The sequence below is a fragment of the Nicotiana tabacum genome, chromosome 11 (assembly GCF_000715075.1).
Source record: "Nicotiana tabacum cultivar K326 chromosome 11, ASM71507v2, whole genome shotgun sequence".
NCBI classification, from domain to species: Eukaryota; Viridiplantae; Streptophyta; class Magnoliopsida; order Solanales; family Solanaceae; genus Nicotiana; species Nicotiana tabacum.
The window spans coordinates 135,323,194-135,340,288 of record NC_134090.1 but is presented as its reverse complement, the minus strand read 5'-3'; the positions used below and the strand labels follow the sequence as shown (position 1 = coordinate 135,340,288).

The 17,095-nt window shown below is 37.9% G+C and overlaps 1 protein-coding gene and 1 pseudogene across 1 annotated transcript; both read left to right on the top strand.

Moving 5' to 3' along the window:
- The first annotated feature begins 4,173 nt into the window (after positions 1 to 4,173).
- On the top strand, positions 4,174 to 7,704 carry LOC107762795 (putative WRKY transcription factor 31; annotated as a pseudogene).
- Positions 7,705 to 13,803: 6,099 nt separating this feature from the next.
- Positions 13,804 to 14,424, top strand: LOC142166024 (putative mitochondrial protein AtMg00300). The gene has a single exon (XM_075224426.1). It carries the CDS (start codon positions 13,804 to 13,806, stop codon positions 14,422 to 14,424), a length of 621 nt encoding a protein of 206 aa, XP_075080527.1.
- The last annotated feature ends 2,671 nt before the right edge of the window (positions 14,425 to 17,095 follow it).

The following is a 17,095-nucleotide window of genomic DNA, read 5'->3' as shown; positions in this document are numbered from 1 at the left end:
CTGGGCTCCTCCTCCAGCCTAAGAGATGACTGGTGCTACAGGAAGCAAGCCTACTCGGGTGACACTCTCCATAAGGCCCACTAGACGGACCATAGCATCCGGAGTACTAGGGTAGCAATGAACTCCTCTGGGACCTGAGCTGGGCCCACCGGAACTGCCTGGGCTGGAACCTCATCATCAAACTCAACCTGAGGCTTCGCCGCTGGTGCTGCTGCTCTGGGCTGAGCTTGCCCCTACCTCGGTCTCTAGCACGGCCTCGGTCTCGCCCTCTACCCCTCGTGGGAGCTGCTGCTGGGGGCTCGAGCTGCTGATCAGTGGATGAGGAAGCGCGTGTTCTCGCCATCTGCGAAAGAACAGAGTAGAAATTCAATTAGCATTGAGAAACCAAACCGCACAACAAGAAAGAATATATGTGAAGTTTTTTCCTAACTTTGTAGCCTCTGGGGATAAATAAAGACGTCTCTATACCGATCCCTCAGACTCTACTAAGCTTGTCCGTGAATTGTGAGACCTATGCAAGCTAGGGCTCTGATACCAACTTGTCACGACCCGAATTTTCCACCCTCGAAAGTCGTGATGGCGCCTACTAGTGAAATCTAGGCAAACCAACTGTTGAAACAATTTACCTTTTTTCTATTTTTAATCCTTAATCAATTAGGAACCAACAGTTTATAATAACGGAATTTAAACAAGAGGAAGAAACAAATAAACCATTTAAATATTTCCAATACAATTTCTTAACCAAATACTACCCAGAACTAGTGTCACAACTTCATAGATGGTCTAGGAATACTACGAACAAGGTTCAAAAAAATAAATACAACACTGTTTCTGGAATACGTAAATGAAATAGGGTGAAAGGATAGAGGGAGACGCCAGGGCCTGCAGACGCCTGCAGGACTACCTTGGATTTCCGAATGGACTGAAGGCAGCAACCCCAAGCTAAGGTCCAAAAGCTGCTGCACTGGGATCTGCACACAGTGCAGAGTGTAGTATTAGCACAACCGACCCCATGTGCTAGTAAGTACCTAGCCTAACCTCGGCGAAGTAGTGACGAGGCTAGGACCAGACTACCAAATAAACCTGTACAGTTAAATCATATACATCAAAATATAAAAGCAGGACTGTACAGTTAAGAATGGGAGGGGGAAACATGCTACGGGGAAACATCAAAAGATAATAAAAGGACATCAGGTAAATACGATAAACACCATAACTCAATTATCAACAAGAATCAGAAATCAAACAAGTGCACGGCATCACCCTTCATGCTTTTACTCTTGTCCTCACCATAAGAATCAATATAATTTGCACTGCATCACCCTTCGTGCTTTTACTCTCATCCTCACCATAAAATCAAATATAATCGGCAAGGAATTGCACATCATGCGGCACGACATCATCCTTCGTGCTTTTACACTCTCCCTCACAAAATCATACACGACATCACCCTTCGTGCTTTAACACTCTCTCACCAAAATAATGCACGACATTACCCTTCATGGTTTAACACTCTTCCCCACCCAATCAACAATCACAAGAAATAAGGGCAAGGAAATAAATGAAATCATAATAAAATTCCGGCAAGGGAACAATAGTACAATAATCATATCCCGGCAAGGGAACAAAATCAAGAACATCAACATCCCAGCAAGGGAGATAGCATTAAAAGCAACAACATCCCGGCAAGGGAGACAATATAATAATCCTCTTCTCTTTTTCACATTTACTTCACAACTCACTACACAACTTGAGCCAATACTCTATAAGGTTCAATTATCAATTTTACTTCCACAATTCATTTTACAACTTAAGCCAACACTCCTCAATATTCAATTACCAATACTACTTTTACAAGCTTTGCTCAACAATAGAAATCATTACAAAAGGCATGAACAATACAAACGGAGTCATAATATAAGACTCACGGGCATGCTTGACCCCAACGTATAGATACTCGTCACCATGCCTATACGTCATACTCAACAAATAACACATAGAAAATAGGACACAACTCCTAATCCCTCAAGCTAATGTTGGACCAAACACTTACCTCGATGCCATGAACACAATTCAAGTCTCAACTATCGCTTTACCTCTTGATTCCACCACCAATTCGCTCGTATCTAGCCACAAGTTACTTAACTATATCAATAAATGCTAAATGAATCAATTTCCAATGCATGAAAATAGGTTTTTTAAAGTTTTTCCCAAAAAGTCAAAAAATCGCCCCTGGGCCCATATGGTCAAAACCCGATTACCCATTCCCCCACGAACCCAAATATACAATTTGTTTTGAAATCGGACCTCAAATCGAGGTCCAAATCCCTAAAATTTGAAAAACCTAGGTTCTACCCCAAACACCCAATTTCCCCTGTGAAAACCTTTGATTTGAGTTGAAATCATGAGAAAAGATGTTAAAGATTAATAAAAACAAGTTAGAAATGACTTACAATCGATTTGGAAGAGTACTTGTCTTTGAAAAATCGCCCAAGAGTGTTTTGGTTTTGAAAGGCATTGAAAAATGAAAGATTTTCGGCTAAGTTATGAATTTGCAGGTTGCAGATGTCGCAATTGCAACCAGGGTTCGCAATTGCGAACCTTTCATAAGAATGCTAGCTATCATCGAATTTGCAATTAATGTTCGCAATTGTGAACTCGCTTTTGCGATGAGATTGTCGCATTTGCGACACCGAAGGATTCCAGGCCACTTCGCAAATGCGATGGGCCCTTCGCATTTGCGATATCGCTTTTGCGATGACTACGTCGCATTTGCGACCCCAAGGAAAACAAGGTATTTTTTGCATTTGCGATAAACGTTCGCATTTGAGGGCTCGCATTTGTGAGACAGGCTTCGCATTTGCGAAGCCTGCACACCTGCAACATACCAGCTAAAAACCTGCAACTCCCTAAGTCCAAATTTCACTTCGAGGCTTATCCAAAATTCACCCGAGCCCTCGGGGCTTCAAACTAAATATGTACACTAACCCAAGAACATCATATGGACTTCCTCGTGCAATCAAATCATGAAAATAACATGTAAAACTATGAATTAAACCTCAAAACTCATCATTTTCATCAAGAACACTTAAAGTTCATAACTCTTCAACTAGATGTCCAAATCACGTTAAATAAACCCCATTTTTTACCAAATTTCACATTTATCATTTAAATACTTTAACAAGTTTGTACCGAATTCCGGAACCAAAATAAGGGCCCGATACCAATGTTTTCAAACATTAATTTTTTTCTTTATTTCATAAATAATTCAGCAAAATAATTTCTTTCAAAAATTAATTTCTAAGGCTTGGGACCTCAGAATTCATTTCCGGGCATACGCCCAAGTCTCATATTTTACTGCAAACCTCCCGGGATCGTCGGAACACAGATCCGGGTCCGTTTGCTCAAAATGCTGACCAAAGTCAACTCAAATTTTAACTCTAGAAATTTTTATTTCTCATATTTTCACATAAAAGCTTTTCGTATATACGTCCGAATCACACACGCAAATGGAGATGAGGTAAAAATGAGGTTTTAAGGCATCAGAACACAGAATTTGTTTCTAAAATAAGTGATGACCTTTCGGGTCATCACAGAATCAAACGAATTATTCTTTGATCGTATTTTTTCATATGCATTTTAAATATTTTGAGTTATTAATAATAGTGAGTTATATTACTTTGTACGTAGTTTCCAAATATGTAAATTTTATTTTAAAAAATTAAAAGAATCTAAGTCCAAATGTAAGGTCAGTATTAAAAAGCTTGAATATCAAAAAGCAAAAGTGTCACATAAATTTGGATCAGATGAAGTAACGATTTTGATTTACGAAGTAATATTAAACACATGCTTACCTTATAATATAGGATTATATATGTATTTACGTGTATGAATATGTGTGTACACACGTACACTTGCATGCTACATGCATTTATGCATCTACATTAGGTTGACAAAGGCTAAACTAACACAGTAGTATTAATGATAGTATTAGAAGATAGAGGGACTAGAGAGGAACCATGCCTTTCACCTAAGTCCTCAAAAATCAATTCCCATCAATTTCTCTTCAAACAAATATACAAATACACCACTCTTAAGTCTTCACTTAATTCCACACACACCACATCCCCTCCTTTACCTCCCTCTTGTATTTGGTCTTCCTTCTTTCCCTTTTTATTGCCGAGTCCATTGCTGTATTCAAAGCCTATCTCTTTTTCTGTTTCCTTCGTAATCCATATATGGCCAATGGTAGTGGACTCTTCTTTGATCCAGATCCCACAACACTCTTTCTTCAATATCTCTCATCAAAGGACCACCATTTTTTCTCCAAATTACTCAAGCTTGAACCTTTTTTATCATCCAATTAATTATAATATTATGGAATCCCCAACCAAGAACATGTCATCACCACCTCCCACTACTATTCAATTCCCAGTGAATCTTTTTGATGGCCATGACCAAAAAAGACCACTTCTTGATGAGATGGACTTCTTTGCTGCTAAAGAAGATGGAAATTGTAAGGACACTGACGAAAGAAAAGAATTCAACAAACCTCTTGAATTAGATTTCAACATAAATGTAAGCTACCTTTATCAAGTTTATTCTTTTTCATCAGTTTCGCTTAGTTTGTATAAGTGTATTCTAATCCAATTCTTTCATTTTGTAGACTGGTTTGCAACTTCTCACTGCAAACACTAGTAGTGATCAGTCCATAGTGGAAGATGGTTTATCCCCAGCTTCTTCTGAAGATAGAAGAACAAAAACTGAGGTAAGAATTAGATCTTTAACATAGTAGTAATCAGTCTACTAGTTCTTTTTTTTTTTTTAGTTATGTGAGAGGCATAATTAAGTAAATAAAAGTATTCTCTTTTGGACGAAGTGAAGCCTTGGCGTAATTGGTGAAATTGTTGCCATGTGACCAGGAGGTTACGGGTTTGAGCCGTGAAAACAGCCCTTTTTTGCAGGGTAAAGCTGCATACAATAGATCCTTATGGTCCGGTCCTTCCTTGGATACCGCGCATAGGCCTGCCCTATCCTCTTTCGAACAACTTGACCTTTTAAATGAGATATATAGTCATACAATTCAAGATGTTAACATTTTTGCAATTATATGTTATAGTTAGCAGTTCTTCAGGCAGAATTGGAGAGAATGAACGGTGAAAATCGACATTTAAGGGACGTGTTAAATCAGGTAACAACAAATTGTAGTACTCTACAGATGCAATTGACAATGATTAAACAGAAACAACAACATGATCATAATGAGCAAGATGACAAAGGAGAAGAAATCAAGCAGCAATACCAAAGTAGTCAAATGAGACCTAGGCAATTTATGGATCTTGGCCGCCTAGCAGATGAGCCTTCATTGTCGTCGTCTGAGGGGAGAAGAAGCTGGGAACAGTCACGATCACCACCGATGAATGTCGTTGAGTCTGGTTCCACTGATAGAGAGGATAGTCCTGAAAAAGGTTTATCTTGTTGGGGTCCTAATAAGGTTCCAAGAGTAGCGGGCAATGAGTCCAAGAGTAGGGAGGATAGTACTACTGTTGATCAAGCCACTGAGGCTACCATAAGGAAGGCTCGTGTCTCTGTCAGGGCTCGATCCGAAGCTCCAATGGTATGAACTTGGATTGGTTTACTCATTCTATTCCATTTTATCCGACGCTATTTCATTATTAATTAAGTTGTTAAGAAACCAAAGATATTTTTATATATTTGAAAATAAAATTTAACTTTACACCTGATATGCTTTTATAATTGACCATGAGTTTCAAAAGTTTTACTATATTTTTGAAACTCCGTGCGAGTTAAACTAAACCTCATAAATTGTTCAATCATAATTATTTGTTCTACCGTTATTTTTTGCTTTAATAGTTTTCAAATCAGTCATAATCTTAAACTAGTTAGATGAGTTATATGAATCATTTATATACATTGCTTTAATATTTCATCAGTTTAAACTTTGGTACGTAGAATAAATGGATGCCTTTTCTTTTTTGGCGCACTTATATAGATCACAGATGGTTGCCAATGGCGGAAGTATGGGCAAAAAATGGCGAAGGGAAATCCATGTCCTCGCGCTTATTATCGCTGCACCATGGCAGCTGGTTGTCCAGTTAGGAAGCAAGTATGTCTTTCTTTTTTAAATAACTTCATCCACGATTTGATCATTCTGTGCTTTTGTTTTTTCAATAATATATTAGTCAATTAAATGGTTAGAAAGCTCTCTAATTTTAGCGTATAAACTTGAAAAAGAAAAATGTGCCACTTAAAAAGCCTTGTGCAGTTGTTCACTTGATATCCACCACTATTGTTACGACTAGTTGGTATGAGGTCGCTATTACCTTAAGCTTGATCACACACAAAATAGATTTTATAGTAGTCAATAAAAAAAAAAAAATTGTAGTCAATAAAGAAATTTTCTCAAGTAGGAAGTGTTATAATATTTGATTCTTGCGAGACTTATTTCCTTTTTGGTCCGTTCCTTCCAAAAAGAATGATCCCTTTCTAAATTTGATAGTAACAATTTTGCTTAAACTTACCGTTCTACCCTTAATGAGAAGCTTTAATAATCACACAAATACTTTAACCCCTTTTTGACTTGCTTACGACCACAAATTTTAAAAGTCTTCAATTTTTCTTAAACTCCATACTCAGCCAAACAAGTTCACATAACTTGGAATGACGGAAGTAATATATTAGATAAAATTATAGCAAAGGTAACGAGAAAATTAGACTGAAGTGTGTTTTATGGCATTGACAGGTTCAAAGATGTGCAGAGGACAAAACAATCTTGATCACAACTTACGAAGGAAATCACAACCACCCATTGCCGCCGGCCGCGGCGGCAATGGCTTCAACTACTTCCTCAGCAGCAAGAATGCTGCTCTCAGGTTCCATGGCCAGTGCAGATGGTTCAATGAGCTCAAATATCCTAGCCAGAACTCTCCTCCCTTGTTCTTCTAGCATGGCCACAATTTCAGCCTCCACACCCTTCCCTACCATCACATTGGACCTAACTCAAACCTCAAATCCTTCGCAATTTAAAGGACCCTCTAATCTATTCCAATTCCCTTTCCAAAATCCACACCAAAATTCCCCTACAAATCCAATTGCACTTTTACCTCAGATTTTTGGCCAAGCTTTATATAACCAATCAAAATTCTCTGGCCTCCAAATGTCCCAAAATCTTTCAACATTACCATCAATTGGTGACACAGTGAATGCTCTAACTGCTGATCCCAATTTTGCAGCAGCATTAGCAGTAGCTGTCACTTCTTTAATTGGCAATTCACACCATTCCAACAATGTTACTAATAATAATACTGCAGCCGCAACGACTCCAAGCAACAATAATGACACAAATCAATAAACAGTAGCAATGGCAACAATAAAGTCAACAATTCAAGTACTTCTCCAGCATATTGATAGCAAGCCATGCTGCTCATTTCACCTTCTATTTTTTATCTTCTTTTTTTTTTTAGATCTCCTTAATTTTTTCCAAGTTATGTCTTTTCCTTAATTAGTACGGGGAAAATGAAATTGTTATACATGTCAATTATTTTTTGGTTTTATAGGTGGCTGAAACCTATATCTTTCATTAATTCTTTTCTGGGTTGAATAATGTAATTAAAATTACTAGTCAATACAAGAGATATGTTGGGGAATAAGTTGAAATTCAATTCTTTTAATTTCTTGCAAACACGAGTGTCAATATTCTTTGTACTCCCCCATCTCAATTTATATGAACCTATCTATTTTTTTTTAGTTTGTTCTAAAAAGAATAATCATTTTTCATATTTGAAAATAATTTATCTTTATGCAACAACTTATTGTCATACAAAATATATATGCCTTATTTTACACAACAAATTTAAAAGTCTTCTATTTTTTTTTAAAAATTCTATGCCCAATTAAATAAATTCATGTAAATTGAAAGGAAGTATGTCTTTCGTAACATGAAGGCAGAAGGTTACACAAACAGTTGACAAAATGATTGAAATATTCTAACTTGGAATTGAAGAGAATGGTAGGATTCATTTGTAGCTTCATCTAACATTACTTTATCTTGCATCATTATAGGTTCTCTACCTTTCTTTCCTCTCATTCCAAAAACCAAAAAAAAAAAAAAAAAAAAAGATAGGAAGAAAAATGAAAAGAAATTGAGGGATTTGTTTGACGCAGCATTAAAAAAGATTTTGTTGGGGGGGGGGGGGGCGAGGACTCAGAAATCAAGAGATTTGGTCCCTTGTCTCGTTTGGACTTGTCCTTTAGCAATTTGGCATATGAATGACAAATCTCACTAAATCATAAGGTCCAATAAGGTGCATACAACGTCTACTTCGTTGAAGCTGAATGCATTACTAGAGACACGACAAAATATATCGAAAAAATACTTTCTAATATTTAGTTAGAGAACAAAATATTTTGCGCTATTTGATTGTAAGGAGAAAAATAGTTACCTAAACATTATAAAAAATATTTTTACTCTTGGTCATAAACAAATACTCCGTGTAGTTTCACGGAGTGTTATGAATTTTTCTCTTCTTACATTATAAAAGCATTTCCACTCTTGGTTATGAAAATAATGTAATAATTTTTTATTAGGTGTAAACTTAATCATGGTACACAAAAGATGACTTGACAATACCTATTGAATACTTGCCTACCCACAGGACCAGCTCAGTTGCGCGTAGAGAAATTGAAAGAGAAGAGAACCCGATCGAGTGTCTAGAGCCATAGGACTTTTTTGTGTTTTTGACCTAGAAACAAATGAGTCCCTTGGGAAATCAATTTTCACAAATTGTGGGAAAATATCATGTTTAAGAAAAAAAAATTCTAAACATTTAGGGTGGGAAATTAAAAAATATTTTCTTTCGTACCAAATACATCCTGATTTAAACTCGTGATATGCACTATGAGTTAAATTTTGATATCTTAACAGGTGGATATTACATTGATACAAGAACCTGTTGAGTATTGAAGTTTTGATGATTAATAAAGTGTGATTAAATGCTCAATGAACCAGGTCCTCAATGTAGCTGCTTAACTGTTGTGAGGAACCAACTTCTCAGTATAAAAGGATCAACTTCTCATGATTGATACTTGTACGTAACTATCCTTTTACACATCAACTAAAGAGTCAGAAGTTTTCACCCGTGTTGAGTACTTGTTTTTTATTCTTCTTGAGTCAGTCTAGTGAATGTGTTTTTAGGAAATTGATTTATAATCAAGTGTTATTAATAATTAGTGAGTTGGAGTGAGTATTTTGCCCTACAAATTAGAGTACCTTGTGAATCAAATAGGAGTACTGAAAAGTATTGAATTGCAGTCTTATAATTGATACATTTTGGCTCATTGTTCCAGTGGAGTTGGAGTTCAAAATCCTACGTGGTAGGTTGTGGTTTTTGCATCTTTTAAGCCGGGTGATTTTTCATCTAAAAATCTTTGTGTTCATTTTATTGCTTGTTTACTTTACACTTAAGGAACACGGTAAAGAACCAAGTTCTTTAATTGTCATGCCCCAAACTGACGAGGCATGGCCGGCACTCGGTGCCATACTCGGCCCGAGCGTACCACTTTGTAAGTGTAAACTTTAGAGGGGTAACCCTCAACTTAGGCCGATGAGGCCATATTCTGAATCATATGAAAATATCGTCTCTCTTATCTGAGGGGTAAACATACCCAAAAGCTCATACATATATATAACTGTGGAGGCTAATATATATATATATATATCTATATATAAATGTGCAGGCTGACGAGGCCGCCATGAATATCTACTGATATACAAACTATACAGGACTTGTCTACAAGCCTCTAGAGATGACTGTATCATGTCGGGACAGGGCCTCGACCTACCCATCAACCTGTATAAGAAAATGGACTCCAAGGTCTAAACCTGGTAACTCCAGGAAAGTGGAGCTTACCAGCCAAGCGGATGTTTTGCTTTGTCTACTGGAAAGGTCTATCCAGCTGTCTATCAGGACCTGCAAGCATGAAATGCAACATCCTCGGCAAAATGGATGTCAGTACGAAATAATGTACCGAGTATGTAAGGCAACAGAATAACTGAAAGCTAAAACTGAACTGATAATATAATAACTGAAAGTAACTGGGAGTCAAAGATAATCTGAAGATGTGCTTACCTGTTGATACTAACTCAACTCTCTCAATATAGTAAGTAAAATAGTTGTCCGGCCCTATAAGGCTCGGTATTTGTAACTGCTCTGCCGTAGTAGGCTCGCTCATAGGTACTCGACCATACTAGGCTTTGTATCTCGGTCATTTTAGGCTCGCTCATAGGCGCTTGGCCACAGTAGGCTCGGTATATAACTTAACATCTGATCTGAGATTGCCCATTAGGGGCCTGCCCACCGATTATAGCTCGGTGGTGGTGAAAATACTATAATACTATATATATATAGACTACTGTATATATATAGACCCTCTACTCTCTTGACTGAAATAAGACAATACTTAACTGAATAGAAAGTTCCAATAAGGGAGAATACTATAACTTATGAGACTAGGATAATGTGAATAAATTCAGAAATATGAACTTCTCTTTATGTCTCGTTATCAAACACATGTCTTTATGGGATCATACCAAAATGAAGGAAAGGTTTAGCCTTAATATATATTATCACAATATGTCCAATAACCACGTTAAACTCATCTCGTTGCACCTTAATCTGCAATAATGATAACAATACTATGATCAAGTTATGGAAGGTACAACTATCGCACAACGAACTACAAGCTTATTTTATAATAAAACGGGCAGCATCTCCCCTATAATCTTTATTTCCTCCCAATTCAACATAACACCAACAACAACAAGAACATAACAATAAAAACATGTATACATCATTTTCCAACCTTATATCTATCACAAAATACCACAAAACAGCCCACACACCCCAATGAGTTGATGATAGGTTACAAGTACTTTGGTCATACGTACTTTACTTTATGTCTTGATGATCTAACAAACTTACTATTCAGAACCAGATAAGGAACCTGTTACACATTTACAAGATCTTAAGATCACAAGATTCCAGGTTGGGATTCAGCATGGGATATGATTTAACTCTTCAGAGTGGAAGGAATAGGTCCCTACCAGTTCCCGAGGAGACTGTACGAAGTCAACTCTCCAGCTCGAAAGCTGCTGCCTGCACACGCTACAATGCTACAGTCAACTTTCCAGGGAAGACTTTTTACCTACCTTGCTTACATCATTGTAAGTGATGTCACACATGTATATATACAATCAAGGAAGGTAACCATCCAACAAGAAAGTTTCAAGTGCTTCAAGAACAAAGAACAAAGCAACTACGGACTAGTTCCTACATCGAGTCATTGTATGTCCTTAGTTGAGTTATAACATTGTAATAGTTCTTCAATTGTAATTCCTACCTAGCTTGTTTAGAAGCATTATGTAGGAAGCTCTTTGTAAACCTTAAATATGTGTTTTTGAGTCTTGGCTAGAGTTAGTCATGTTGTAAAGTCTTTATAATAGAGTTATTACAAAGTGGCTTGTAATAGAGTATTACAAGTTAGTGAGGGATTAAGAGGTTAATTCCTAGGTTGCATAGGTTGTAATCTAAAAGATGCTTAGTAGTGAAGTTCAAATCCTACAAGGGAAGGTCGTGATTTTTAATCCCATTGAGCTGGGAATGAACCTGATTCTCTATAGAGTTTGGCGGACCCTTATATTCTATCAATTAGTATCAGAGCAGGTTCTTTCTATCCGGTTAACAAGAAAGGATCCTCATGGCTGCTCCTCCAAACTTCGAAGAAGGCCTGTCTACTTACAGACCACCTAGGTTCAATGGACAGTATTATGGATGACGGAAAACTAGAATGCATGACTTCATCATGGCTGAAGATTCTGAGCTATGTGGTGTCATATGTGATGGACCCAAAAACCCTGGCGACCCATACGTGGCCATTCCCAAGACAAGAAAGAATTCAATGATGTGGATAGAAATGCCATAGAGAAGAACTTTCGTGCAAAGAAAATTCTGGTGTGTGTTATTAGTCTTGATGAATACAATAGGATATCAACATGCTAGTCAGCCAAAGAAATCTAGGAAGCCCTTCATACAGCTCACAAATGAACAACACATGTCAAGCAATCCAAAATCGACATGCTCACAACTGAATACTAGCTCTCCAGGATGTAAGACGATGAATCTATCCAAGAAATGCATACCCGGTTCACCTCCATCATTAATGAGGTTCACTCTCTTGGTGAAACTATTCCAAAAAACAAGCTGGTAGGAAAAATCCTCAGTGTGCTGCCCAGTTCTTGGGAAAGCAAAGTGAACGCCATTATAGAGGCGAAGGACTTGCGGAAGCTAACTATTGATGAGCTTGTTGACAATCTAAAAACATATGAAATGAAAAAGAAGAAGGACAATGAAAGAAGAGAGCCCAAGAGGGAGAAGAACCTGGTCTTCAAGACAGAAAGCAATGACTCAAGTGGTGAGGATGGTGATATGGCATACCTAACAAGAAGATTCCAGAAGATGGTTCGCAGGAATGGAGATATTCCAAAAAGGGGAAGTCCTAGCAAGCCAAAGAATTATGACCTCTGTCATAAATGTGGCAAGTAAGGACATTTCATCAAGGATTTCCCTCTCCTAAAGCAGGATCAGTACAAGAACAACTCTAACAAAGCATCCAAAAAGAACTCGGTTCCTGATAGACGCTTCAATAGAAAAAATGCTGCTGAGAATGTCGTGAGACAAGCTCTTGCTGCATGGGAAGATTTATTAAGCAAATCTGGAGAAGATGATGAACCAGGTAACAACTCTATGATGGTAGTAGAAAGTGAAGCAACCGAGTATGATTCAATTTTTGCTTTGATGGCCCAGTCTGATGATGAAGATGACGATGATGATGAGGTAAATTTTTTGGATGTTCAGAGAAATCTAAAATCTTATTCTCCTAAGAACTCATGTCTTTGGAAAATGTACTAATCGATTCTTATCATAGTCTTATAAATGACAGATATGTCTTAACAGTTGAACTAGGAGAAGTCGAACAGACTAGAGATGACCTAGTAATAGTTGCAGTTGATTTAAGAGAGTCAATTGAGAACCTGAAGAAAGAAAAAAAATGTCTTAGATAAAAGATTACAAATGTAGAACAAGAAAGATATGACCTTCTAGTGTTGGTAATGGATTTGAAGGAAACAATTGGGAAACCTAAAATGGAGAGTAGGGCCGAAAATTATCAAAAAGGAAAGAAAGTTGCAAGCGAGGCACACATTAAGCTTGAAAGTGAGCTAAATTCAGTGAAGTTTATTATGTGTGCTGAGCTTGAGAAAAACAAACAATTTCAGGAAGAACTAGGTAGAGTGAAGAGTGATCTTGAAAAATCACTCAAGTGGACCTGGTCCTCTGATGCTATCACTGCCATGTACACCAAGAATGGGGGAAACAGGCAGGGGATTGGGTTTCAAAGGGAAAAGATTCCCTACAACTCCTCATAGCAAGTACGTTACTATACCTGACAATTGTCTTTGCACCCCTGCGGCAACAATGAGCACCTTAAAGAAAACTATAAGGCCAGATTTCAGTCACAGCAGAAAAACAAATCCTTTGCTGAAAAAGTAACTACTAGTAGAGAACATGGTCCCTCATTTACAAAACGCATAATGCCTGCATGGACCAAAAAATCCCTGATTCACCCCTTTCCTCATTACAAGGGAGCCAAATTAGTTTGGGTTCCTAAAGCTAAATCCTAACTCTTATTATGCAGGGAACAGTGAAAGGAAACAACCTATAATGGTACATGGACAGTGGCTGCTCAAAGCACATGACTAGAAGTACAAAAGATTTCCTTTCACTTAAGGCCCTGCAAGGAAGGAGTGTATCCTTTGGAAATAGCAACAAAGGATACATTCTGGGAGTCAGAAGGATTGAGAAGTCTCTTTCTCACTCAATTGAAAATGTGTACTACGTGAACAGGTTGAAGTACAACTTACTAAGCATTTCCAAAATCTGTGACAAGGGAAACAAAGCGGAATTTGTGTCAAAAACCTATACAATCACAAACCTGGTGACTGGTGAGGTGGTGTTAATGGTAAAAAGATACAAGAATATATATGTAGCTAATTTTGAGTCTCTGAAGAATGGTGATCTAAGCTGTCTAAGCGTTGTTGATGATGATACAAAATTATGGAACATGAGGCTAGGTCATGCAAGCTTCACGTTGTTAAACAAATTGGTCAGGAAGGACCTGATTCATGGTCTGCCCAAGTCAAGCTTCAAGGATCACAAAATATGTGATGTATGTGTAAAAGGGAAGCAAGTCAGATCCTCATTTAAGCCCAAAAATAAAGTCAGCACCGCAAGGCCACTTGATCTCCCTCAGGTGGATCTATGTAGACCTATGAGGATGCCAAGAAGATGAGGAAAGAAGTACATCTTTGTGATAGTTGATGACTATTATAGATTTACCTGGACCTTGTTACTCAGGACCAATGATGAATCCTTTGAAGTGTTTGTTGCTTTTGTCAAGAAAATTCAAATGAAGATGGGTAATGAAGCAGCCTGCATTATGTCTAATCATGGGACAGAGTTTGACAGTGTCAAATTCGATGAGTTCTACACTGAAAATGGCATAGCTCATAATTTTTCAGCTCCAAGAACACCTCAACAAAATGGTGTTGTGGAGAGGAAGAACAAAACTCTTGAAGACATGGCAAGAACAATGCTAATTGATAGTGGGATCACAAAGTATTTCTGGGGAGAAGCTGTCAATACTGTGTGCTACTTGGTAAACATGTGTATGATCAAGTACCTTCTGAATAAAACTCCATACGAATTGCTGAATGGAAGGAAGCCCAAGCTGACACATCTAAGAACTTTTGGGTTTAAATGCTTTGTTCATAACAATATAAAGGAAGCTCTTGGAAAGTTCGACGCCAAAAGTGATGAAGGAATTTTTCTGGGATACTCATCTCAAAGCAAAGCTTACAAGGTATACAACAAAATGACTCAATGTGTCGAAGAAATCATACATGTGATATTTGATGAAGCTCACCTCTCCTATGAGAAGGACATACATGTTGATCAAGATGGAGAGCCCTTATCTATTCTAGGTGAAGTAATTGACATGGCAAATGGAAAGGCATACATGATGAGCCATGTCAAGGAATCCAGTGAAGAAGATGCAAATATATCTCCATCCATTGGAGAGGAACCTGGTCCCTCGATTACAACAACTGAAGCTAAAAACAAAGTTGTTGATGCAGTCCAAGGAACTCCACTCTGTGAAGTTAGAAGCACTCAAGAACCCCAGTTAGATATACCTGGTTCCTCTACCAATGAGACTTAGGCACCAAATTGGAGGTTCGAAAGTTCACATCCTCTTGACAACATAATCATTACTCTTGACTTAGGAGTTCAAACCAGATCAAAAGCAAGAAACTCACTTGCCTTCTCAGCTTTTCTTTCCCAAAAAGAGCGCAAAAATATAAAAGAAACACTAAAAGATGCAGACTGGATCACAACCATGCAAGAGGAGCTGCATCAATTTGAAAGGAACAAGGTATGGCACCTGGTTCCTCGACCTGCAAATCGAACCATTATAGGAACTAGGTGGGTATTCAGGAACAAACTTGATGAGTTTGAAAATACAACAAGAAACAAGGCAAGACTTGTGATTCAAGGCTACAATCAAGAAGAATGGATTGATTATGATGAAACATTCGCTCCCGTAGCTCGAGTGGAAGCCATTAGAATTCTGATTGCCTTTGCATCTCATATGGAGTTCACACTATTCCAACTGGATGTCTAAAGTGCATTTCTAAATGGCTATCTGAAATAAGAAGTCTATGCCAAGCAGCCTCCTGACTTTGAGTGTCACTAGCACCCTGATCATGTGTTTAAACTAGATAAGGCATTGTACGGGTTAAAAAAGGCTCCCAGGGCTTGGTATGAAAGATTGTCAAAATTCCTTCTAGAAAATGGCTTTACAAGAGGAAAGATTGACAACACTCTTTTTCTGAAGAAACGAAGAAAGAACCTGCTCATTGTTCAGGTGTATGTTGATGATATCATCTTTGGAGCCACAACTGACTCTCTCTACGAAGAATTTCCAAAACTCATGGGGAGTGAATTCGAGATGAGTATGATGGGAGAACTGAATTTCTTCCTAGGACTTCAAGTGAAGAAATCTAAGAAGGGAACATTGATAAGTCAGCAGAAGTATATCAAGGAGCAGCTGAAAATGTTTGATATGGAAGCATCAAAAGTCATCGACATGCCCATTGCCACAACCACCCATCTAGATATGGATGAACCTTGTTCCCCTATAAATCAGACCATGTATAGAAGGATCATAGGGTCACTCTTGTATCTCACTGCAAGCAGCCTAGATATTGTTTTTAGCGTGGATCTCTGTGCAAGGTTTCAACCCAATCTAAAGGAATCTCATATGAAGGATGCCAAGAGAATACTGAGATATCTCGAGGGAACGCATGACTTGGTCCTCTATTATCCCTCAGGAGAAAGCTTGGATCTTATTGGGTATTCTGATGCTGATTATGCATGATATCTGGTGGATAGGAAAAGCACGTCTGGAATGGCACATTTCCTGGGTTCTTGCTTAATCTCATGAGTTACAAGGAAGAAGAACTTTGTGCTCAACTTCTGTAGATCAGGCAACAGTTGGAAGATTTTGGAGTATTCTCAGACTGTGTGCCTCTCCTATGTGATAATACGAGTGCACTCAACATGGAAAAAAATCCAGTTCAACATAAGAGGACCAATCACATTGATGTACGTCATCACTTCCTTAGAGACAATGTTGAAAAAGGGCTTATATGCATGAAATTCTACAACACTGAAGATCAAATTGCAGATATATTTACCAAAGCCCTGAGCAGAGAACACTTCGAGCAAAATCGTCTGGCATTGGAGTTGATAAAACCCAATTGGGAACCCGGTCCCTCAATGATTGGCGATGAAAGAAAGGTTCAGGTAAACTTAGCCAAAAGGTGTTTTCTGGAAAAGTTTAAATCATATCTATACTGTTACAGGTAGACACAGTTGATAATTATAGAGCAATAAGCAATTGA